Source organism: Falco peregrinus, chromosome 3 (genome assembly GCF_023634155.1).
Source record: "Falco peregrinus isolate bFalPer1 chromosome 3, bFalPer1.pri, whole genome shotgun sequence".
Lineage (NCBI taxonomy): Eukaryota > Metazoa > Chordata > Aves > Falconiformes > Falconidae > Falco > Falco peregrinus.
Window position 1 is genome coordinate 121110872 of NC_073723.1, and position 26448 is coordinate 121137319.

The 26448-nt window shown below is 48.2% G+C and overlaps 1 protein-coding gene across 10 annotated transcripts in view; it reads right to left on the minus strand.

The window, feature by feature from the left end:
• The window catches only part of SCMH1 (Scm polycomb group protein homolog 1), a 71603-nt gene that overhangs the window by 21556 nt on the left and 23599 nt on the right, over positions 1 to 26448 (minus strand). For all 10 annotated transcript variants that reach the window (XR_008746454.1, XR_008746455.1, XM_055799530.1 and 7 more), the window contains 4 exons: positions 21570 to 21640; positions 20589 to 20823; positions 17496 to 17584; positions 16280 to 16523 (listed from right to left, as the gene is read on the minus strand). Coding sequence is in view for 8 of the 10 variants with exons in the window: in XM_055799530.1 (XP_055655505.1) it covers positions 16280 to 16523; positions 17496 to 17584; positions 20589 to 20823; positions 21570 to 21640 (639 nt within the window). In the remaining 2 variants the exon portion in view is untranslated. The remainder of the gene's footprint in view (positions 1 to 16279; positions 16524 to 17495; positions 17585 to 20588; positions 20824 to 21569; positions 21641 to 26448) is intronic.

The window sequence follows — 26448 nt, forward strand, 5'->3', positions numbered from 1 at the left end:
AAACCTGAGCAAATGGTTCATTCAGGCAGTTCAGAACCAGGGCTGGCGTTATCTCACAGCAGGACCAGATGGCTTCACACAGGCGGACACAGCAGCCAGGCACTCCTCCAGGTCCAAGCAGCTGTTGGGACACCCAACCTCCAGCCACACGGGTATTTCTGTCTCGTTGGCACACCACAGCCAGCCATGCAGGGGCAGGAGGGCAGACAGAGCTGACCCCCAGCTGCCAGCTCAGTGTTGCAGTGGAGGCCGCTTGCCTGGGGCTCCTTTAGGACACAGAGGTCAGCAGGAACTGCAGAGGAAGGCCAGGAACACCGGGCAGCACTCCTGCTGCTGCCAGTGATGACTGCTGCCACAGGCAAAGTAAACCTTGCATACACTTTGCTTCCCCTGGCTGCTGTGAGATGATGAACTCTGCTGTCCCTGCCCTATTGCACTGAGCTCCTGGGTGTTGCTACAAGCAGCCTGCACAAAAAGTGAGGTGCGGAATGTCCCACAGTCATCTTCAAGCAGTTTACACCCACCCTAACCTCATTTTGCACAGACGCAAATAATGGTGCATGGTGCATCAAGGAACCAGCCCCATTCTGCCTGTCACGTGGGCAGGGTAAGATTTCTGGTGCCCTCAATTTTTTTGTTTAGTTTTAACGTTATTTCCTTGCTTTTGTGCATCAGTGTTCTTATTGGATACTGGGGAGAAGTACACAGTCATTCACCTAACTTTCCAAGTAATGTCTTTTTTTGCGTCAAGCAGATACAGAGAATTGTGGTAGAAACAATGTTTTACTATTCCTTCAGGTATTAATATATTAGCAGCAAGACTACTTTGCTGGCAAGAAAAGGAATAAAGTAGCTCATGTGCTTCTTACAGTTGATGGTTTTCCAGGACAGTATCACCTGCTACAGGTGACATCTGGCACCAAGCTGCACTAGCAGAGAGGAATGGCACAGACAGGACAGGCACTGATCGCTGAATCACTGTGCCTCCAGCTTTTCGTGTGCATGGCTCATCTCAGCGGAGAAATATTTGTATTAAAGGATTTACTAGCATCCTGCAAGTTGATAGAACAAGGATAAACAGAGGTAAAATGCTCTGTACTTCAAAGAAACTCTTAAACATCAGAGAGATGTGTAAACCAGTGAGGGGGCATTTCATTCGCAATCTGCACCAATGCTAAGTGCCTAAACAAAGCTGTGCCGCAACGAGGTTTCTTGAACCTGGAAGAGAAACTGAGGGTTCTACAGACATGCTGTGAAGCAAACACAAGATCTCAGTTTTACTAGTTGAAAACCCACAGAAATGGTGCATTTGGGAAGCTGGGATGCAGTGGGCAGCTGAACTGCACCCTTGGCTCCCAGGCTGGAATGACGTCTCAGAGAAAATCCAGTGGCAGGGAAAAGGAGACTGATGTCAGGTGAACTGCTGTGCAAGCTTTCACTGTATAATTTTATAATAACAAATTATTTCATCTTTTGGTGCAATAAATGCTAGAAAGATCTGTTGTCCATCTCAGCCCTGAAGATATTATGGGTAATGTTAGTTTACCAGGCTTAAGGAATCAGTTTTGGTTTTAGGGCAATAAAAGCCCATAACTCGGTGTGAACAGACCACATGATAGGAAACCTCACTTCATTCACCCAGCCAGAGGAGTTTCCACGGTGCCTGCCACCCCTGGCAGCACGTCCCTGCCACAGCCGTGGCTCCTGCAGGGATGGAGGAGCCGCTACAGCTCAGAAGACTGTTCAACGAAACAGGGTAAGTTACAAGTGCAGCCGGCTCAAGGCATAAATACACAGAAAATTACCTAGATTGTTGCTTTGTGCCTAACAGTATTGCTGAATACGTTGCTGAATATGCACTAATATTTTTTCCTGTGGCTGCTTCCATGAGACTAATACAACGCACAGACATTTTTCTGACCTGGAGCAATTTAATGAAACAAGGTCTTATAATCCCACGATCCAACACCATCCTGCAGGCTTGTCTGGCTTGTTGTTTGATTTTAACCAGAACCTGAGAAAACACCAGCCTGTGTTAATTCATGTCTCTTGCCCCGACCAGATGTACTGAGCTGCACACCATCAGCATAATGAGGAGACACCAGCCACTTCAGAGCAGAGTTGTCCCACCAGCTGCATCCATGCAGCAATGGCACGGCCCCAAAAACACAGTTACTGTTGGCCACACTGCTGTCTCATCACTGAGGCATTTACAACCACTTCCAGTGACTCGATGCTTCCTACAGAAGCCTAAAGTTTTTGCCAGGTGCCTGTTAATTTTCCTTCAGGATTTCAGCCCCTGACATTACAAGGACATGGTCAAGATGCACAGGATTGCTGCAGCAAGCAGCCGTGCAGACTGCTCAGCCCTGCTCGTGCCCAGCCTGACATCCAATGAGCCCCAGCAGTGGTAACAGCTGTGGCAGCAAGCAGGCTCACCTCACAGCTGCAAACCATCGCCCACATATCCTTTAACTGCCAGAAGTTACAATTAACAGCATTTCATTCCGCTGGTGATGGTGCCAGCCCAACAGTGAGCATCTGCCAGAGACATCCCTACCTTCTTCTTCCTTGTACCACTGTCTTCACCTCATGGTGAGCCACTGAGAGGAGCCAAATTTTCAGAAAATCAAGAGGGGCCCTCTTAAAAAATCAACAGTTTGCTGTTGCTGAGAAAAGGAGCGTCCCTCTGCCCCACAGCTTTGGTGCTCACATGAGCTCTGAGCAATCTGATGTGACCCCAAAGCTGGCCTTGCTTTAGGCAAGGTGCTGGGCCATGCAGCCTCCAGAGATCCCGTCTGACCTGAATTATTCTGTGATCTGAACTCATGGTTAATCATTTCAGCTCATTAATGGAACAGGAAACTAATCAACAAGGTTTCTGCTGGCTGAACTGTCTTGTTTTGGGTCATACAGGCATCCGGCACAAGGGTGGACATGGAAGAATGGGGTGGCTCCTTGCTGGGCTGGCTGGCACCAGGTCGGTTTGGCTGCAATGAGAAACATCACCCTAAAGATGCAGAATCAAACACTGCTGAGCTTAGAGCCAAAGAAAAGACAGGCACCACTGACTGGGCCATTAATCACTGAAGGATTAGTTCAAACAAGAGTTCCAAGCTTCCTGCAGAAACACAGAGACTTGACAAGAACTGAAGACTTTCAGGCCCTATATCCTAATGCCGAAATATCCCTTGCCAATTGACACACAGCACGGCAGCACCTGCAGCTGCCCACCGCACAGTGACTCCAACTATTATTTACAGAAGACTGTAGAGTTGCTGTCCACACTTTTGAGTGTTAGCCAACACTAGAAAGCAGCGTTTGTCACTCATCAGCTTATCTCAGGACATGTCACAGCTTGAAGACGACAAAATTATGGTCTTGGGATAAGAATAACAAAGCCAAAACATGTATGAAAACATGGAGCAGAAGAGTTGAAGATGGAGAACAGTTTCCTACCTTTCTCTCCGATACACCAGTTATTTAACACTCTGCATTTACGAACAGCTGCTGGATCACAAAACCCAAAATCTCCATTTCATGTGCTAAGGGCTACCAAACTCCCAGATGTAGCCACAGTTCACAACCATTTTCTCTAGAGGTATCAGTAATGACCACTACAGTGTCCCAGAACACAGGAGGTGGTTTCTGAGAAGACTGAACATGCCATTCACATCCATTTCTGAGCACCTATGAGGAATGCCCTGCAGGCCACCCGTCCAGCAGTTCTTTGGTGCTCCAGCTGTCCCCTGTCCCACCTTCAGCACTGCACAGTCAGAAGCAGGACTCAAATGAGTTAGAGACACACATTTAAGATAAGCAAATTTACCAGAGAACAGAAATCTTGTTGGAATCTGGCTGCATCCTTCCCTGGATGCAGCAGTTCAAACCTAGACATCCTGAAGGCTGGAGCTGGACAGGAGCCAGAGCTCAGTGCCTGTCCAAGAATAAGATGTGAAAGCTTCAAACCTCTGTGCTTCTCCCCAAAGCAGACACCACTGGCCACCACGAGCACAACTGGGACATAAATACAGGCACTGGGAAGGCTCAAGACTTGGTATGTGCTGAGCTCCCAGCAGGCTATACAATCGTAACACAGGAGTAAAGTTCAGAAAAGTTCAGTGGGCGGGAGACACGAGCTCCTTGCAAGGACAGGAATTAAGAACAACCCTCCAAACCCTGGAATTTAAAAGACAGAATGTAATTATTCTGATAATTTTTTCCTGCAGGAATTCTTGCTCTCCAGCCTAAAATGTCTGCTTGAGCTAAGGCTGAGAGATCAGTGGATATATCTAATGCAATAATACAGCAAGAGGATCCAAACACTGCATGATTCGGCATGTTCCAGATGTCTTCATGATTAGTTACGTTAACTCCCAAAGATGCAGTTTCTTTTTACACAAGATTTGTCTAGTTTCAGCTTTCAACTACTGAAACTCACTGCTGCCTTTGCTGAAAGCCATGAGGTGCTTTATTCACTGATCCCTTCCCAGACCTCACTGGCCAGTGGTTACACGGCAGCACACAGAAAAATGCAAAACCACAGTCCCTAAAACTGTCTCCATCTTGCTTATCCTGATGATTGGGTTGCATTTTAATGTCCATTTTTGAGCAGGACATCGATAAGCACATGAAGAAAAGTGGTTACTTAAAACTAAAGCAATGCCTTACACATTTGTTGAACCTGAGGAGGCTGTGAACATTCATCATGAGTGTTCCATTTCTTAAATGCTTCAAAATCTGCACAGTCTGGAGCAGCAATTTTCTTACTTTAATTGTTTGCATGCGCCTGGATGAGCTCTGCGCGCTGCAGATGCCACTGTATATCCCACTGGCATAAGCTGTGGCATTTTTATGGTTGTTTTGTTTTTTGTAAATAAAACAACTGAAAAAAAAAGTCTCAGGAGTCACAGTGATAGCAGCAACTGTTACTTGCTTTATGCACAAGTCTTACATTTACAGCTCTCAAGGCAGCACTCCTGTGTGCCCTAAACCACACTGGTAATTACACTCAGCATTTTCCAAAGACAGTGCAGCCAGGGATCTTAAAAACCTCCCCAGGCGTTCACTGCACCTTGTGTCACACCTCGGAGATGCTGGGCAGCAGGCTGACAGCCAGAGGTTTAGTAACTTGCCTGAAGTGTCAGACCAGTAACAGTATTGCAAAACATCCCAAGTGTCCTGCCTCTACTTATAACCACATACGGATACATGAAAAAGAACAAGTGAAGACTGCAGTCGGTGCTGATGGAGCTGAAGACCAGAAAAACCCTATTCTGGACATGCAGGATCTGCTTACATGAATCAAACAACAGAACGCACAACCTGAAGAGACCAAGGTTGCCCTTCTGTGCATCACCATCCGTCCCATTCACCCAGTCATTTGCTAAACACAAGCAGTTAATTTTACCCAAGCACAAACTGCCTCTGGCTGAAATATTTTCTGAAACAAAACACGGCTCCCAAGAGGAACCTTTCCTACTTGGGCAGTGTCAATACAGCTTCTGTAACAGAAATGTGGCCTTGTGAACCTGGAAGGGTCTGCACTGGTTAGCAACCACGTGGACAGATGCAACAAAGCCTGCCTGCCTTTCCACAGAGTCTCTGAGATCCTCACCAAAGGCTTTTATAAAACCTAAACGGCCACTGGATAAGAGGAAAGGTTTCTATATGGATAAATCAAGGGTTAGAAGAGGTAGGGGCAAACAGTCATTCTCACAGAAGAGAGAGACCTATGTGGAGGACACTGGGATCTGCACAGGCATCTGCACTGCTCAACATACTCATGAGTTACCTGGTGAGGGGGTAAGCGTGGTAAAAATTTTTTCGGATTCATTCACACTTCCCAGAGCACACAGGACAGTGGTAGCCTGTGAGCAGCTCCAGAGAGAAGCTAGGAGACTCAGTTTCTGGACCAGAAAACAGCAGGTGACCACCATGTTGATCAATACAAAGCAGTAAGTGTGGAGAAAAACCAGTCCTACCTTCAGATGCAAAATGATGGGCTCTGAGCTGCCAGGTGCTCCTCCAGGAGGGAGAACTTGAGCTGTAACATTCACTGCACAAGAACAACAGCTCAAAGTGCAGCAGTGGCCAGAAAAAGCCAGGGAAAAAGATTCCACTTTGGAAAAATGAGAAATCAGGACACTGGACATCATGGTAGAAACCAGCTGAAGAGAAATCCTCATTTACACAGGCTAAAAATCAAGCACAGAGCCCCAAAACTTGCAGTTGATCCATGGATTCTCATTTCTAGAGTTCCAGCCTTTCCAGGGAGATCTTCAGCCAGCCTCCTGCATGCTGAGCCACCCCGAGTCTGCCCTTCACTGCTCCTATTAAGGAAACTCTTTGACCAGATAGAGCATTTTTAAGAGTTCCTTCCCACTGCTTTGGCTCTTCTGCTTAGCATACAATGTAAAATACCCTTCAATGTTTTTACCCGGTTTGCAGCATCATTTCAGAGACAGTACCTGTTATTATTACTTAGCAGTTATTGACGCCTTTTAGAGTGTAAACATACTTGCACAGACATTCCTCAATGCAGGAGGAAGGTGTTTTGAGACCCAGCACAACAAGTGTTAAGGATGTATAACACAATAGACTTATTCATCAAAGTGCCCTGGGGGTCAGCACAGTCCCCGTTTTGCTGATGGCAAAATAAACAAGAGATAAGTGACTGGCTCATGATCAGAGACAAAGACAGCGACAGCACTGTGAAGAGCAAAGATGCCCAAATTGTTGTCCTCAGCAAAAGTCATTCTCAGATTAGTGCTGAGCACACAGATTTACTTAGTCCCAAAACCCTGGTCTTAATTTCTCCCCCATACAGGAAAGAAATCAACTGCTTTGTAACCTCTGGGTAGCATTATAAAATGAATGTGTAAACTGAGTTTTGCATCTTTTTTATAAAATACTACAAAGGCTAGTGTTTGGATAAGGGAAAATGCCATCATGCCTGCCACCACTGGAGCAGCCAAGCAAGCTTCTCCCCAGATAACAGCTCATAAGCCCCTCATCTCTCAGCACGTTTGCTGTGGAACATCTGCACAACTAGCCATAAACGGCTCACGCTGCCAACTTTATGTCTGGAGCTTGGAGACGCAGCACATTCCTGCTTCTTCAGCCCCTCTTTCCCCTGCCGTCCCCTACTCCAGCTCCCAGAAGGCAAAGCAAGGGAGCAGAAAGACCAGGGAATGGACTTGGCATCGGCATTTACACCATCGAGAAAAATGGCAGCTTTGGGCAGTGGGGCTGGTTTGAAGGGTTTAGCGTGCAGATCTGGATTGCACAGGAAGCCCTCAACAGAACTACAGCCCATACTGCCACAGCGCTGTTACTCATTCTATGCAGAGTATCCTCATCACCCTTAAAGAAATTCTCACCTGTATAAGCCAGTGTCCAGCAATCTTTGTAGCTGTTTTTACAAAGCTGGCAGCCTTGGCTGCACATTTTGCACCAGCATCGTTTTTTATTTCTCCAGTGCTTAGACAACTTACAATAACATAATAAAAAACAAATTCATTTCCACACCTCAGGAAAACCATTGTATTGCAGCTCTTCCAGGCTTACTGCTTCAAGAGAGGCCACCAGCAGAGCACATACCCACAGGGGGCTACCAAAACACCAGGGATGACCAACACATCTGGTCCGCATAGCAGCCCTCAGGCAAATCCCAGAGCCAGGGCTTAGGAAGCAATCAACTTGCAGATGGGGTAAGACTTCAACTTGTGCAAGCGTGCCCAAGCCAACCTGAACTCCACCTGCAGCACGACAGAGGTCACTAGTTTCTTCAAAGATTTACAGCCTGTGAGAAGCTTGCAATGGCATGGCCGTACTGCTGTTTATATCCAGTGTGTTCAGGGGACATACATTCAGCGAAAATATGTGGCATGGGAGACCACCACGGTCCATCTACTGACTGATCATGTACCAGTGGGTTTCCAAAACCCCATGTCGAGAATGGTTCTGTACTCCTGCTGTAACTCAGGCTATTCAGGACTGTTCCTGGGGTTTCTGCTTGTTCTGATCTTCTCTGAAGCTCTTTTTTTAGCTTTGGCTTCCTGGTTAAATATCAGCAGAACACCTTCAACATATTAGTGCGCAAAGAACAAGGAGACTTCTAGGCGGTTTATTCCACCTTTTCTTTTTTAAAGCTGTTCAGAATTTATAAAAATACTGAAGATGAAGAGGAGAATTGTGACAAGCCGCAAAAGGTCTGACCTTTGTAATAAGTAGGGCTGTATGTTCAGTACAAAGTTCCTAGACTCAATAAAAATGAATATCATGGCAACCTATACCTGTTTGCCAAAGCCACTGTGAGAGTTGGGCTCAAGAGCATTCACCTCCCCTCTCCAAAAAAAGCGCTCAGACCTTCAGCCTACACAAGCAGAGCCCTGCTCCACGTCCCATCAGCAGAAGTGTTGTTACTGATGAGAGATCTTGCAGAGACGGCACAGCAACCCCAGTGCTACTGACCCAAAGAGAGGAAGGCTTCAACAGCGAGGCTCCTGTAGGAACATCCTGCCAAGACTCCGTTAACATCCTCAGATTCTGAAACCTTGTTTTGCGCCAGGGAGTAGCATGGAAAAGGGAAGGAAACATCCTGAATACAACCCAGCCTCTCTGAGTTATGAAATATTTCAGAATAAAACACATGAGGAAGAGTCAAACTGGGAGGAAGGCCTAGACACTGATAATAAGGACAGACATGGGGACAGTGGAAACTGCCTTTCCCAGGCCAGCTCCTCTCCTCAGAGGCTCTTGCCAGCCCCACGACATCACACAGTGACATCGGGTCTCTGGCGCGCCAGATTCACCATTCCCGCTGAGCCACAGATTTGCCGTTTGCTGAGCTGCAGGCACTGCCAGCACCCAAAGCCGTGTGTGTGTGGGGGGGGGGGGGGGGGGGGGGAACAACAGCCCACCCTCACCCTCCTGCAGTGCTGGGCTGCGTTTCTCCAAGCCTCCAGACCTCCAAAGCCAATGCATATTCCAGGACACACATCCAAGCTGAGCCAGAATTACTGCTAAGTGCCTTGGTGCTGTGCTCCACTGGCTCAAGACATTTTTTTGTATCTTCTGACAGCGGTCTCAAAGGCAGTGGCACCCAGGCACCGCGGCTGCACGTGCCTTAGACTCGTGCATAAGAAAGATGTGGAACTTTTTTGTATAACCTTCTCCCGCTGTCAGTACGTAAGCTCTACCTGTGTGGTCCCAAATGCAGCCACCACACACAAACGATCATCACCCAGCTTGATGTATGAGCTTCAGATACCAGCTCAGTCCTGAACTGACAGTAATTAGTACTTTTCCATCTCCCCCAAGCAGTAAAGCAGAGGAGCTCACCTGAGCAGCACCCTGCCAACTACTCCTGGTGGGGCTCCTCCACCCACTGCTGTGCTCTTACCCCGAAGGAGGAGGAGAAACCAAGCAACATCAAAAATAAAGAAAAGTCATAAAATACACATTACCTTTGCCCATGGGCAGAAAATCTAGCATCCGATCATCATCTTAATTTGAAGACACCAAGCTGTCAACCAATAAATCACATGGCAGCAATGGTGGTGAGGAATGAAGAACTTCACGAACTTTCTATCCAGGGTCAGCATTTTGTGCCTCTGTGTTACCTCCCGGCTCAGCACCCACGCAGGTGGGCCAGGCCCTGCCAGCACGCTCCGGTCCCTTCGGCAACATGGGTGGGCTGTGTAACACATGCAACAGATGGCGAGTCCAGCAGTGGCTGTGAGCTCCACTTCAACGTATCCCCATGGTAACTATCTAAAACTATCAACTTATGCTTGCTTTGCAAGCAGAGGGAAATGCTCTCAAGGCAGCCAAGCCCAGGGAGAGGGAGCAGCGTGCTGACAGCTCCCAGCAGACCCCAGCGAAGGCAGTCAAGGCAAGTGCCTGCTGTTAAAGCGTGCCGAGCACCAGGGTCTCCAGTGCCCTCACTGCAGCTGCCACCAGCGTGGCCACAGCGGCCGGGAGGACATGTGTGCTTGGTGTTAGCTCTCCCTGCCCAGCCAAGCTTCCCGCCAGCTGGGCTGGTGCCAAGGCAGCAACTCCACTCCTCCAAATTCCAGCGCTGGAGCTGCTTCCAGCTCTGCCCGCCCAGCCTTAACGCTTTCACTGCTGCCCCTCTCTCACACCCAGCATGGCATCACTCCTCTCTCTGTTACAGAGCATCCAGAAAGGTGGAAAAGGGTGTAACGAACCCAGCATGGAACTCCAGAGGAACTTGGCAGCAGCGGGAGGCATAGCCCAAATGGAGGCATGGTGCAAGGACCTTACAAGTTACGGACTTTGACGGCTATACTTGCGACTGTGGGCAGGCTGCTGCAGGCTGCATGCGTTCCTGCACCCTTGTTTTTAAGGTTACAGTATTTTCCTGCCCTCCAGCAGTGATGTATGAAACATGGTGGAGCAGATGTCGGGGACGCTGTTACAATGGAAAAGGTGTGTTTATGCATGCATGTGTGGGGAAGGTCCTTGTGCAGGTACAGATTAAAAGTGGATTTCTCCGGACCTGGAGAACGAGCTGCTTTTCAAGAGGCCAGGGAAGACTATCCCTGCCACAGCACCTTCCAGCAGCAGTACAGTTGGGACCATGCACACAGCCACGGCGCCCAGCTCTAAGGGCTCCTGGGAAGTCCTGTAAATGTCACACACTTCCTGAGGCAAACCACAGCTAAAGCTCCTGACACTGTAGCATAAACCCCAGAAAAATGCATGCATTTCTCTGAAATTTAAAGTTCATGTTTAAATCAAAGAGTTCTACAAGCTTTCTTGTGCAAAGACCCAGATCTTGCAGAAAATCTCAGATTCCTGCACCCACAATCAGCATGTATAGGCAGAAGGCCCTGATTCCATCTGCTCAGTCCCTTTGTCCCAGCCTGTGTCCCTTTACCTGGTGTAGGGAGATGCTTCATGGCCTCACCTCCTCAGGTGAAGAGCTCAGAGCTGGAAGCCACTTCACAGAGGTACCTGAGAAGACCTCAGTTTGGTTTCTCTTTCTCTGGGGGCTCACAGCTCTCCATCACACAGACCACTTCAGAAAGGAAAATAACTTCTCATGGATCCTCTTCCAATGTGTGTTTCCTTAACTGCAAAGAACTGAACTTTCCTCTTGTCTTTGCTTGGTTGCAAACCCCAAATTTCCCATGGAGAACAGAAGCAGACACATCTGTTGCTATAAAACCATCTCCTGGCTGATGGGAGATTTCCCTCATCCCACCTCCCTGCTGAGGGCAGGTGGCCCCGGAAATGATAATCATTAACCAGCCTCTTATCTCTTCCTTCTTTCTTCTCAGTGATTTTTATCACAGTCTCTTATTTCCCTCTTCAATCTGTTTTGCCCTGAACCTTTGCAGCAGCACCTCCATTTGTGTGTGTATCTCTCTCTCTCCCCAGACATGATTTAAAGTAACTAAGCAACAATCCTCATTTTTTAGGTCGATCCTAAATATTGATTTTCTGTACTCTTATAATGGAGAGAGACTCTCCAAAGCAGCTTTCCAAATCCACGCTCCACTTAAGTCAGCAACCTGAGAGCAGGATTGTTACTACCCTGCTTAAGATCCATGAAAGCTTGAGTTGCTTACACACTCCCCAAGGAGTAAAATGCATGCAAAAAGTTTTTCAAAGGTACTGTACTGGTTTTGGCTGGGTTAGAGTTTACTTTCTTTAATAATAGCTTGCATGGTGCTGTGTTTTGGATTTGTGAACAAAACAGCACTGGTAACACACCCATGTTTTAGCTATTGCTGAGCTAGCCTTGCAGTGTCAAGGTCTTCTCTGTTTCTCATGCCACCTTGCCAGCATGTAGGCTGGGGGACACAAGGAGCTGGGAGGGGGCACAGCTGGGACAGCTGGAGCAGAGTGCCCCAAGGGATATGCCAGACCATATGATGCCGTGCTCAGCAAGAAAAGCTGGGGGAAGAAGGAGGAAGGGGGAACGAGCAGAGTGATGGTGTTTGTCTTCCCAAGTCACCGTTACACATGATGGAGCCATGCTTTCCCGGGGGTGGCTGAGCGCCTACCTGCCGATGGGGAGCGGTGAATGAACGCCCGCCTTTGCCTTGCGTGTGCAGCTTTTGCTTTACCTGTTAAGCTGTCTGCATCGAAACCCATGAGTTTTTGCACCTTCACCCTTCTGATTGTCTCCCCCATCCCACTGCTGGGGTGAGTGGGCAGCTGTGGGGAGCTCAGCTACCTACAGAAGCTTAACCTATAACAGCTAACCTACATATTTTACTCCTTCAATCTCCGCTTTCCTCCCAGTTTACATTTCTACCTAACATTGCTACAGTGCACAGATTCGTACACTCCTTATGTGCATCACAACTTAATACTGAACAAACCTTGAAGCTTTCTGCTTGAGAAGTATCAGCTACCTCCTCCTGACAAGCTAGCTCGTCCTGACAGTGATGTAATTATCAGCCTGGCACGCAGAGAGCTGTTCCTCCTCACCGTTTGACCTCCCTTTCCTCCCTTCGCACACACATGCCCTGATGAAAGCTCCCCTCAGCGTGGCTGGCTGGGCCCCAGCTCCACCAGCACCCTACCCAGTCGCCCCAGCTAAGCAAACACTGGTGGGAGCGGAGGATGTGCACTGTATCTACTACAGCATCGGCTCACCACTACATAACTCACATGGAAAAGCACAGAGACCTGGCAGATGAGGCTAACCCCTACCCAACACACCTTTAGGGTCTACTGCTGAAAAAAATCCATGTCGTTAGTGATGCGCATGCAGGATATTTTGGTCTCACTTTTGTCTGCTGCAGTATCTAAAGATGGGGAAACATCATTCTCCTCTGTTTTGCCGTAATTCTGACTCCACCATGCAACAGGAAAGTCCAAAACTTTTGCAGTAAGTTTGGGTTTGATGCCCCATGCAACCTTAACTCAGCTGGTTTATGCGTATGTGCTGTGACAGATAAATATTTTTCAAACCATTTTTCTCTAGGATGACTGCTTGACTTGGTAAAAATGGATGTGCAAACAGCTCTTCTGGAAATAATAAAAAAAGAAGCTAATTTCTAAAACTCTGAAGTGAACCCACAATCACGAGGTCCTCTGTACAAAGTAACTGCAGAAACTACTATTAACACAGCCTGCCCTTCCAGCAGAGCCCAAAGCTGCCATACAGCGCTTAGTTTAACGGAAAGTCCACCTCACCTTATATCCTAAAAGCCCTGGAGATGTGTTTAAGGGTAAAAGACCACGTGCGTAAGAGGCATGACAAGACATATGAGATGCTGTACACTACATGTGAGGCGTGGAGTGGGGTTCCTGGGCAAGAGACAACTCTAGGAGCATCCCACTGGCACGGGTGGGAAGCCAGAGGAACCTTGCTGCACACCCACAGAAAACCCCCTCCCTTTTGGGATGGTCACAGGGACCTGCCTTCCCTGACTGCTGCCACGCTGGTGTGGAGGAGCTGAGGATGCACAGGACGAGCTCTGCCACGTTTTGTTGCTTTGTAAGCCCAGCAAAGCCACCTTCCAACCCCAGCCCACAGACAGACACAGAGCAGAAAGGGGATGAGGACCGGCTGCACGTGTAGGTACCCCTGGAGCTAAGTTTTTCCCTGCAGTGCGTGTTTATTTGAACCTCCCAGCTCCAAGGTAGACTGCATCAAGAGAGGAGCTCCAGGAGATGCCTGGGAGCCCACAGCCATCTGGCTGCCGGCCGTGGCAGAGCTCTCCCAGCAGGCCACCGCACAGACAGCTCGTCCTGACAGTGATGTAATTATCAGCCTGGCACGCAGAGAGCTGTTCCTCCTCACCGTTTGACCTCCCTTTCCTCCCTTCGCACACACATGCCCTGATGAAAGCTCCCCTCAGCGTGGCTGGCTGGGCCCCAGCTCCACCAGCACCCTACCCAGTCGCCCCAGCTAAGCAAACACTGGTGGGAGCAGAGGCCCCGGAGCCAGAGGGGGGATGTGCCCAGGAGAAGCCCCACACTCCTCCACCTCTGCTGGCAACCAGCAGAAGGGACAGATTAGAGCTGAATTAAGTTACCAGCATTAAATAAACATGCCTAGCCTCTTTGAAGTTCTGCTTCCCTTGAACATGAGCTCATTTCATGAGGCCTCTTTTCATCAGTTTCGATGGAATTAACTCTTCACAGGACTTCACCGCTCCCTCGAGCACCTCACCCTCCCGGTACCCATCAGCTCAGGGCAAGATGGTCAGTCCAGTGTGTGAGCAGAGCCAGGTATAACCAGTTAGCATCGACCTCCTGTCTCCCTCCCCGGGTCTCCCTGATTTAAGGGGAATTCCCACCAGGAAAGGGAACCTGCCCAACAACACTGCATGGTCTTGCAGGCTCCAGGCTAGCACACAGGGAAGCTTTATGGGAGCTGCAGGAAAGGGGCATCCCTCTGCGAGAAGCATCCTCCAACCCTGCCAAGAGCAGCATTCTCAGGACCTGGGAGGACTGAAATCAACCCTCCTCCAAAGCAGGGCTGAGGAGTAAAGAAAGGAAGAATTTAATTACAGAAGAGGAGAGCTCCCAGTGCCCCCTTCTTTTGGTTTAATCCCACAAAATGGAATTTGGAAAGTCTGGGTCAGGAAAAGGGAGGCGGTAGCCACAGAGAGGAAAGTAAAATACCACAAAGACAAGGCTGATCCTGACTCCATGGCATTTTTGCATGGCTCCTCTTGCCCCAGTACTTGAAAAACACAGCAAAGAGAGCAGAAATCTGCGTGAGAGCAAGGGCTGCCCCTGCCGGGGAGTGGGGAGATGTGACTTTTGGGGTTCACTGTTTTTGTACATGAGCAGGAACTGCAGAGTCACTGCCGATGGAGCCGATGTGAGAGGGAGAGCCTGTCGCTGCTGCCTGCCAAGGGGGGAAGTAAATGCTTCTCATGATGGCTCCAAGTTACCACAGTTCCAGCCCCATGATGGAGTGCTATTTCTGTATGCTCTGCTCACTCACAACTTCAGCCCCTGGCACAGGGAGGCTGGAGAGGAACAGAACTGCCTGCATTGGGTGCCGTGGGTCAGATGGAGGTTGCCACTCCTCCTGGAAAGGCAGCTTCCACCTTGCTCCTGAAACCTTCCAACCCCAGTTTAAGGCCAGAAAAGCTCCCACCCAAGACAAACATGTCTTTAGCCACTCATGCAGTACCTGAGAAGCACCTTGGCGATGCTGGGCAAGAGCCCCTGACTCCAGGGCACTGCTGAAGAGGTCACCCACCGGCTGGGAGGTCCCCAGCAGCTCTACAGAGCCTGCAGGGTGCTGGGAACATCAAGGCAAAATGCAGAAATCCAAGATAAACAGTGAGAGTGACTTTTGGTTCCCAATCATAACAGAAATCATCTCCACTCGAGGGGAGCCCACAGCCTGGCTTGCATACAGGCCATGTGAGATGATCTAAGGCAACCTGCCCTGACACCAGCCTTGCAGCACAGAGCACAGAACTAGCTCACATCAAGGGACAGCAGGAAAGCACCAGCCTGACAGGTTAGCACAAACTGAACCTGGATTTTCAAGAGGAACACTCTCATCAGAGAAATGCCTTTCCAAAGTAATGCTTGAGCTCTGGTAGAGAGATTGCTCTCCTGCCTCTTATTTCATTGACAGGCATGTGCCGGAACCACCAGCCAGCAAATGCCAGAGGGATGTGCACAGGGACAAAGACAGCTCCTCTGGTCCTAAACACAACTGCAAAGCTAGCAAGCCAGAGACACATCTGAAAGTCTCAACAGCCGATGCTCTGACCTTTGCAAGGCAGGAAGTTCCACAATACCATTCCCAACCCGCAATCACGGTTCTAGGAACAAGGCAAGTACAATCTGATTCAGACCTGCTTTTTCCACATTCACAGTAGAGATCACAGAGCAAGATAACTGTCAGTACAAACAGGCACAGTCCTGCAACTTAAATAGTTTTATTATTCCCTTATTTTATCCACAAATAGCCCAGTCCCCCTGTGAAAAAGTCCCCAGGAATGTGTGTTCCAAAGGCACAGGAAAGACTCCAAGGAAGTACCTGAAGAGGAGCAGACCTCATCAGTGTTGTACAGCACCACCATCCCTCCAGAGAGCCATCATCCTGCCCATCTTTACAGATGACTGTTCCTTAGCACCTTGACGTCAGGCTGTTACGCTGCTTATAGGTATGACCATCTGTACCTTTACCATGCATGAAGCAGCGTAAGAAAGCCAGACAGGGCACCTAGGTGTCCTTGCTGCTAGCCTCTGCCTGTTTTGCTGCTCTTTGAGAGCTGAGCGGAGGAGGAAGACAGCTAAGCAATAACATGGGCCTTACCTTTTGTTCCAGGGGGCTGCAGATTATCTCCAGTCAGCGAGCACCAGCCTACGGGAAAGATGTCCCGGGAATCATATCGGCACCAGTAATCGAAGGCACCTCTCCAGCCATCAAATGTTATGAGGACCTCAGAACCTCTCACCTCCCCAATGGTGGCCGGGCAGATGAAGTGAGGGTTCTTCCTGTCCACTGCCTCCAGCTTCATACCTGTCTTGAAGAAGTTTTGGGATGGAGATGGTGGTTCCTACAAGGACAAATTGAAAATGTGCTGAAAGAGGATATGCTAGCACCTCCCCAGACCAGGGCTGTCTCCTCCATCAGCAAACCCACCTCCACGAGCAGATAAGGAAGAGAGCCCGTGGCCTGGATCTGAACCCCAATTAGGTGTGCACGTGCTGGCCTAGCTACGCAATCATGTGCCCTTAAGTCAAGAGGCAACGAAGTCCACTACTGAATGGTCTGCCACCACCTGGCTGCTGGACCCAATCCAGACAGTGCTACATTAACGCTGCACCCTGCCATAACTGTCACACCACACAGGCAGAAAATAAAGCTCCAAAGAAAAGAGCCTCTGTAGGATACTCTCACCTTTTTATCTCAGAGCAGGAAAACCTGAGATATGACAGTCTTTCTCCATCATTCTTCCCCCACATTCAGCTTTGCTAGACATGCGAGAGATCCACCACCCAGCCTTATGTGGGGCTTGTTCTTCCTAGTCTTTTATACTTGAGATACACTAAAGCCACAACAGCCATCCCACACCACAGCTCACGCCTCTAGACTGGCTTCTGTCTCTCTCTGACTTCACTAAGGCTGTGAGAATACAAACTACTAAATCCTACTTGCAGTGTTGCCTCACTGCAATATTTCTATTCCTTACAAGCTCTGGTATCGTACAAAGTTTTGGAGAGGTGTTGACTTTCACATATTGCATTCCTGACTTCTAGTAGCACCTGCAGACCAAGTGAAAACCAAGCACATCCCTCAAGCCCTAGTGCTGAAGCCCAAGACACTTTCTTAGTACAGCTCTGTCCGTGTCCTGACACTGCTACGACACTGCCACAGAGGGTCTGTTCCAGAGAAGCGGCACTGTGGCAAAGCTGGGCAACGTTCATCTCCTGTGGGACCGGACCTCACATGAAGTGCCAGCTGTGATTTTGGTGCTCTGCAGTAAAGGGAACATGCCAGAAGGATGTCTTCACAAACAGTAAAATACCTTGTGAAAAATCCGGACAGGAGCCATCTCTGCTCCGTTCAGAGTCTTCAGAAGGAACATGGGCCAAGAGGAGGCATTCAGCCGAAAGCCTGCAGAGAAGGAAGCAGAGATGGAGACTTTAAGACTGCGGGGCCACTGGATCCAGCAGCACATTCCTGCTCCTTGGGGAATTTTGCAATGGGCACACACTGTGATCCCACACCACCCTCCTCCTCATGCTGCAGAGTCAGGTTTGACCTTTTCCAGATACTCTGAACACAAAACTTTATGTTGTTGAAAAGAAACATCTGGAAATGGATGTTTGACTGCAGTATTCACCTATCATAACAAAAGTCTGTACATTGACCATGCACTTTGTGTAGTGCTACTGCTGGCAGCTTCAGTGGTTCTGCTACGGGGGAGACATGAATCAGCAAGTGCACACTCAAGACTATGAAATTTCTTCCTCAATAGGGAATCTCAGCTTCTGGGTGGCCTCCTCCACCATTTAGAGTGAGCTTCAGGCAAGCCAACCTGAAGAACTAAAGAGGCTGTGACTTGGCTGGGAAACAGATTTAATCATTACAGGAAAGGATGGAAGTTTTTGGCTCAACGCCTTCTGTGAATAAAAGTAGAGAAATAACAGGAAGGGGTTTATGGGAAGAAAAAAGCAGATTCACATTCTCGAGTTTATGGCACAGAGCATGACTGCACAACTGACAGAAGCCCCCAGATACCACAAAACACAATCTCTGCTAAACGTGCACCTTCCTTTCCTGGCAGTTCCTGCTGCTCAGCTGAACACGGCATTGCATTTTCTCTATTTGCGGTGTTTTGATGGTAACCTTGGGACTGGACCTAGATGGAGAGCATCCCATGATGATTAACATGGCAAAGTTTTGCCGGGGTTGAAATGCCAGGACACAACCAGCTCAGTACAGCCCACCCTGCCAGCCCTGCAGCTCAGAGCAGCTTGGAAACCAAACAAGCTAGCCACAGACCTCAGGGGGTGGGAAAGCTAAGCTCCCAGACAGGAAAAGATAACCTTTTACATGAATTACTTACGAAAAGAAGGGGAGCAGAAGCAGATGTGTACACATGGAAAATACCACAAGGAACACAGAAAATCCTTGTTGGGTTTTCTGGGCCCTTGCACACTGCAGGCAGAAAGGACAACTGCAGAAGTAGCTATTTGTTACCTGCCTTTACGCTGGGTGCAAGAGAACCACTCCTGCCTGGCCCAAGGTTAAGCAGGAGACACAGATCGGAGCTGGGCACACAGATTTCTTTCAGAGCATGAACCCTCTCCTCTGGCACAGTCAGAAATTAATTTTGCTGTGCAACTCGGTTACACCTATTGCCATCTGCTGGCAAACCCCAAACAAGGCACAGGAGGAGCCCACCAGTGCCAGCTGGGACAGGTACCCCCACTGCCTGGGAGGGCCGCACCAGAGCTGGGAGCTGCGCCCTGGGACCAAGGTTTCAAAGAGATGTCTGCAAACGGACAGCAGCATGCATGAAAGTAACATAAAAAATGGCAACTTTCATGTTAATAGCTGCAGCAGGTTTTGTCTGCAACAATTATGAAGGGAAAGGGTATAATTAGACTTCCATACACACAGCTTCATGTGGTATGATGTGCAAAAAACATGCATCTGCTGATGTTTCTTCCTTCTTCAGAAAGGTCAGTCCCAAGTGTTCCGCTGCAATTTAGACTTCACTTCCAGAAAAGCTAGCAAATGATGCTCCACGAAAAAACAGGAATAAAAATATTTCTAACTCGAGGTACCCTATTGAAGGTTTCTTGTATCACTATAAAACGGCTTGACGTTATTTGGGGATGCTGAGAGAGAGATTTATGAAGACACTTCAAAAATAATGGGCAGCAGAATGAAAAAGCAGGTTAATCTTGCTGCTTAATCAGGAAAGAACCAGTGAATCAGCTTATCATTTGGCTAGTGTCAAAAAAAAAAAAAAAGGAAAAAAAAAAAAAAGAAAAAGATGTGTGTTTAACTGAAGAAAAGACTGGAAGAAGTGTCTGACTGTCCAGGTTATCTACAAAGCTGTAGTCAAGCAAAATTAAATAAATAAACAGATGAAATATTGCAAGCGTCCCTTCATATGAGACAGGACTTAAATCACTGGGAACCTTTTCAGACATTATGTTACCCCATCAGACGGTCTCCAGCTAACCTGCTATTGCCCCAAAGACACCTGGACACAAATATACTCAGACAGCATGAATGAAAATCTAAATGCTTTTGAAATCACAGTGTCAGGATTAGCAGATGCCTCAGCCTTAATTGCTTTCTTGGTTATTCTCTACATCAAGTTTTACACATCCCCAGGAAAGCACCTCCACAGACACCAGTACTGCGCTCGGCTCGAAGTGGGAGCGCGGGGGAAAGCACTGACAAACAGCAGCCGTCTCACGTGAAGCACACCTTTGAGATGACAGTGCCTGCAAGCAGGATCAGAGGCCTAAGGCGATGGGCAATGGCCAGAGATCAAGCCATTGCTAGAGCTATGTGCCAGCACTGCCTGTGTGACTATGCACTGCCTCCCAGAAAAAAACAACCTGGATTTGTTCTGTCCTTACGCAGGCACCACCCAGGAAAGGCCATCACAGTTGCCCTGCCTCCATCGCTACCACCCACACCCCTGGGTCACCAGGGCTTCGGGGTGCCCCTTGATTGCTTGTGTATCCTCTGGGAAATGAAGCAGCTCTGGCATTCTTTCACCAAATGTGTGGAAAATGTGTTTTCCCTCTGAGGTACACAGGGAGAATTTCAAAAGGCACAGGAGCATGGTCAGCATGTGCTAATCCTGACATTGAGCTGCAAAGAATGCTAGCAGCTCACCCAGGTGTGAAGAGCTCTTCCACCTACACTCTAATACATCCCCCTACCCATGCCACGATGTCCATGTGGAAATACAGAACTGGTGTAACATACACCTGTTTAACAGCTCAAGCTAACGGGGCTGGTCTACATCACAGTGGTAGGCAGGGGCAGCCCATGGGTCCCTGTCCCAAGCACAGAAACGTAAAAAACCTCTAGGATTTTTCCCCACAGGTAATGTAGGTACTTGCTGGACAGCTGAACTTCAGCTCACCCAGTGGAGGCTGCAGCATCCCTCCATTCTTCTCACAGTTTCCTATGGGCTGGATTTCAGCAGAGTCCACCAGCCGCCAGAAGTCATTCTTGTTGTCGCTGCCATCGAGGCGCAGGCGGAGGCGTGCGCCTGTCAGACCCACCACTGTGGCAATGCAAGTGGAGGTGGTGTTCCTGGGGTCCTGGGCTTCTAGTTTCATACTGATCTTGAATTCATTTGCAGGTGGAGTGTATGACTGCAAAGAGAAAAACAGGGACTTGGTCAGAGCCAGGATTTCCAATATATGCACCACCTCAGTCATAAAGCTTAAGCCCTAAGAGCATCAAAACTGATTCTACAGAAGACTGACAGCATCCTCCAAGGACAATATTGGGAGCAGACACCACAGAGCAGGAAAGAGAGTGGCAAGCCCTGGCAGGCCTGTAACCCAGACCACCATCTTTTGGTACTGCATCATCTAGACAACTAGACCCAGCCTTTTCTCTCAGCCCTCTTCTCAAGAGAATCACCGAGCTGACCCAAGACCCAAACAGATACTCCTCCACGCTGCTGACCCTCCAGCCGGACCCAGGTGTTCCATGCCGATTCCCTCCTGAATCCCCTGTACTCAACACAACTACTTCTGTGCTCAAGTACCTGATGCTCAGGGGGCTGCTATACCATGCACAAAGATCGGGTCAATTCCGCAGAAAATCTCCTGGCTGGGCAGGATCTACCAGTAGCTGGATCACAGCCCACTCAAAACATTTTCTCCAAAGGCCTGTGCTTGGCAGAGTAAAAACCTTCTCATGTTCCTCTTCATGCACATCTGAGAGTAAAATCTTCTTTTTTATCTTTGCTTCAGCACATTTGGATTCCTATTAAGCCTCCAATATCCTTAAGCGTCTTCCTTGTCAAAAAGGGGCCTATCTCAGGCACAGAACTCCTGGGTCACCCATGAACCATCATCACCCTTGACCTTTCTTGTCTTCACCCTCTTACCTGCTTGAAGCAATGGGCAGGAGCGGGGATGGCACATGTCTCTTTCAGGTATTTCTCCCAGGTGAAGTGACCTGAGAAGAGAAAACAAAAGGATTCAAATAGGAACTGACAAGCAAAAATCTCAGAAAAATTGATGGCTGGACTCCTCTAACACCGGCAGTTCTCCAGATCTCACAGAGGAGGTGCTCACAGGCAACATGTTTTCATCAAGATCCTCTGATGTTTGTGACCACAGAAGATTTACAACTGCAGCTGACAGGCAGAACAAAGCACGGCGCTGCCTATGGCATCTTACCGCCTCCACACTGCCGAGAAGGGTCTGCGAAAAGTGCGGATAACAACTACAACTTAATATGAAATACCCAGTACAGATGGGAATCTGTGGGCTCTTCTAGACAACTGTCCCTTAAAATTCATTTGTCAGAAATACATTTTTCAGTCTGGGGATTGCGAGCTAAACTGTCACTGTGGGCTACAAGCAGCCCAAATCACCAGGAAAACTGCACCGTGCCGATGTTACAGTTCCCCTGGTCCAGCATGCACACAGCCTGCCCCACGAGCCAGCAACTCAGGAGGTATCAGCCCATCCCCAGCAATCAGAGGACAGGTCAGCAATTACTTCCCTGAAGCGGACACGGAGTCCATAGCTTGGGCAGGATGAAAGCATGGATCCTCCAAACGGATTTACTGGACACAGTAGCTCACATCCAGCACCAAAGCCTGCTCCACCACTGAGTGCTGCTGCTGGGGGAAGTGCATTTTATCCTTCCCTGCACCTTTCCTGTGTACAGTAGGAAGGGTAAAAGCAATATGCCATCCAGGGAAACCTGTTATTAAATGAGGAATTAAAAGCTTCTGTGATCCGAGCAAATCATGACTTTTGCCATTTAAACTGAGCAGCTGGGAAAGGATCCTTCCAGCATGACATTAGCTTGTATTCATCTGAATGGCTCCCGGGAGACCGCTGTTTTCAAGTCATTTCAAGAGCATTGGTGGCAGCACAATTAAAGAGTCAGCTACCGCTTCTCCTATTCACGTCAAGTTTTTAATCAGTCTATTTTCAAAACAAAAGCTACATTAAGAGCCATTTGAGCTACTGCAGTGCACACCACACCTCTAAAAATTCAGGCATTAAGGTCAGCACACATTACTTCAGTTCTGCCTCATGTGCATAGAGAAGCCTTAAGGGCTTGATAATCTTACTAGCTTCAAATAAAGAAAAGAAACGCTGCTTTCTTGCCACCTCCTATGCAGATGACTAGCACACTGTTAAATACCGTGGAAATGAACAGAAAAAGATACAGTTTTGTTGCTACACTGCCTGAATATATTTCTGCTTACATACTCTGACAGCATCTCTGCAATCCTCAGAGTATGCATTTCCATCCGTTGGCATGTATTTTCTTTTCAGCCAAGGTCTCACACTGGGGTGAATGAAGAAATTCAGTGACTTACTCCAATGATACTCTCACAAAACCAGAATTCTTTTCCTTTAACTGAAGATATGATTTTACACTCAGTTATGCAAATGAAACTCTTTGTATGAATAATGTGTAATAAATATCCAGGCAAAGCAAACTCAGGCGCCTTCTGTGTCCCACCCCTGAGCTCTGGCTGCTGATCCGGGTCCATCTCAGCCTGGGGTGGCCCTTCAGAGGCCCTTGTCCATGCAGCACAGAGGATGCCCACGGCAACAGCACTGGGGCGAGGGGCACAAGCCTCAGCCCCAGGGCCTGAGCAAGCATCTTGAAAAGGATCAGCTGCGCTTGGTAATTTTATTTCAAAAAAGAAACATACCCTCCCCTCAGCTGGTTTCAATCCCTTGCTATTAAAAGTAGTCATGGTTTTAATCCTTCCACTTTTCACTCACTCCGCACCAATCGAGGCCATTCTGCTCCCCGCAGCAGCTCACACTACAGTTGGGATCAATGCTGCACAATCCCAGCAGGAGCAGTAAATTTCTGAGACAGCTGCATGCCACTAAAAATAGTGTCTGGACATGGAACTTATTTGAGATTTAATTCTAGACGCTGTTGGGACCCAACCTCCATACGAAGACACACACAATACTAAAACTGCAGCTACTTACAACTCACAGTTCCGGTGACTTATTTTGCAAAGAAAAGCAAAAGCAGCAGAAAGACTTCTCTGAAGTCTAAGAAAAGACAGAGCCAAACCAGCACAGTTAAGCCTTCCTTCCTTCTCTGCTCACTATCAGCCATTTCTTCACATAAAAATGGCATGACAAGTGCAATTAAAGACTGCACCTTTTTTTCAGAATTACTCTCAAACCAGGACAGAAACTGCATACTGGAATTGGAGGCTGCCACCATTGCCTTAGAGCAAAAGAAAGCCCTGAACAGAATGTAGGAAATGGTTTCTCATTAATTCAGTAACATTATTTAGCTTGTGATACAATGTTTTTTCAAGCAGGAATTTCAAAGTACACTTAAACAACCAAATAACAATCAGCTTTAACCTAAAAACTGCAGGAAGAATCAGAAGAAAATGGCGTAACAAAAGTTGGGGTTTTTTTTACAATAAAAGGAGAGCCGCCAGTAAAAAAGAAAAAAGTAGGACCCACTTAAGGCATTTTTAATTGGGGAGCAAAGAACAAGCCCTGAGCTCTGTACCAAAGAAAGAGTGCGCATGGTTGAAGATGGATAAATCACGCTTGGCCCTCTCAACCTTAGCTTGTCTGGACCATACCCAGATCCTGCTCGCCATACTGATCCACTTCCAACACTTGGCTCCAAACGGATGGATCTGCACTGGAGCCTCCACACCAGTCATGCTGTCGGCCAGGACGCCAAAGCTGCCAGGTACCGGCTGATGCCGTTTACAGGCTCGCTGTGCACGGAGGTTATAAGGCCAGAGGGAAACACTGAGAATATCTTGCTTGTCTTTCTCGTTAGCCCAGACTGACTATCTTGTGTTCCATACTCTGTGTTCTCATTCATATTAACAAACTGGATGCCTTACTGCAGAGGTGCTGGACATTTTAGTCTACAAGACTGTTTCTTATCTGGCCTGGGCAAGCAACATAGGAGAATGTTTTCTGAGTGTTGGTCAAAAATCCCTGGGCTTTTTTCCAGCTGCCAGTGAATCACTTTGCTTCACGAACAAACAGTACTTCAGAGAGTCCTAAAGTGTCCCTTTCATTGGTGATGGCACAGGGGTGTCCAAGGACAGAACTGACCGTAGGGACTGAAATCCTCTCTCGCCCCAAAAAGCAAAGGGCAGCGCTTGCTCCACTGCTGCTGCTGACATCCAGTGCAATATGCAAACTCTCCCACCAGCCCTGAAATCGCCCTCTATTTTACCTGGTCTCTGCCTTCTCTTTTGTGTTCCCTCCCTTGCCTTGCAGAGCACGCCATGCTCCCACAGGCTCTAAAGATCATCATTTGAATGGACTGTGCTCCTCTGTGTAACATACATCAGATCATCTTTACAGGAAGGAATGAGAGAAGGACACTTAATGAGAAACACCACGTTTTATGTAATTACATCTGTGAGCCCAACAAAAGCCAAGGATTGTAAACCTATGTGACTCCCTGTAACTTGGCTGTGAAAATGCCTACTTAAGGGTGACTGTCTATCACTTCTGCTTGCCTTTGGAAAGCTCCTTACTGTGCGCTTGTGCCAAAGGGAGGTATTACTTGCAGGCAGAGAGTCAGATTTGGGCTCTGATGTCTTAACCTTCAAAAATATTTACTAAAAACAAAACACTCCACACCCCCAAGGGGTCAAACTACAGCAGTTGTGAACAATGCAAGTCTGCACCCTTGTGTTTGGATTCTCATCATGTTGCATTTAATGTTGATCTTTTGCCCAGAATTTAAATGAAGATGGAGTTTCTGTTTATATCTTTAACTGAAGTCTGGTTTGGGCTCCATTAGCATTTCAGCTCCCGAGGGGTCATCAATCCAACTGAAACAATACATGTGCATTTCAGGTCACATCTGTGAAGGAGAACGTGCCCTACCCAGATCAAGGCATCCCATTAAAGTCTGCAGCCCATATGTGTGTCTGCTAACGAGCATCAAGGCAGCACATGAAAGCAGCACAGTCTGAGCAAACCCTGTATGAAAATCAGCAGAGTATCGTCTCTGCTTACAGATCCAAATGCGATGGTGGCCTTCCCCGATGTCTGGGCGCAGCCTCCCAAGGGGTCAGCTCTCCCACCACGATGGCAGAGCTCCTGCATGTCCTACCCATTATAATTTCCAGGCGCTTTGCTCAGCTGTCAATCTGGCTGCACATTCTCCATTGGTAACAGCTACAACCGATAACATCATCCCACTTACTCACTGTCTTGCTCAGAAGAAACGTGAGAACGTGCAAGCCAAAACTAACAGGTTTCAAACACCAGGATGCTGTCTGCTTTGCTCCTTCTCAGAGGTGTCCCAGCTCAGTATTACCTTTGAGCAGAAATCCTTTCAGCCTGGATTACAGGGCGCTCCGTGCCAGAAAGCTGCTGCAGTTTCAGCCCCCTCGCTATGTACACAAGCTTTGGGCAGTGATGAGCTGCTCAGAGTTTCCACTGATGGGACAGCACAACTCTCAATTTCACAGAATTCTTGATCAATTTCATTGAATTTCACAGAAATCTTAATTGATTTCACTGCATTTCACAGAAAGCTCCATTTCAGGTCCATGTTGCCAATGAAAACAACCAGCCCTCCGACATCTGCAAATGGTGCAGCTCATGCAGATGGGGAACTGCAATGGAGCCCCCAACACCCCGACAGCTAGCTGTAAACAGGCCACGTGAGCTGTGCTGGTGCCCCGTCATGTCACATGGAGCTCAGCATGGGGTGATAGGAGGACCCAGGACTTTACTGGAGGTGCTAACAAACCTCGTCCTCTTGGAGAAGGT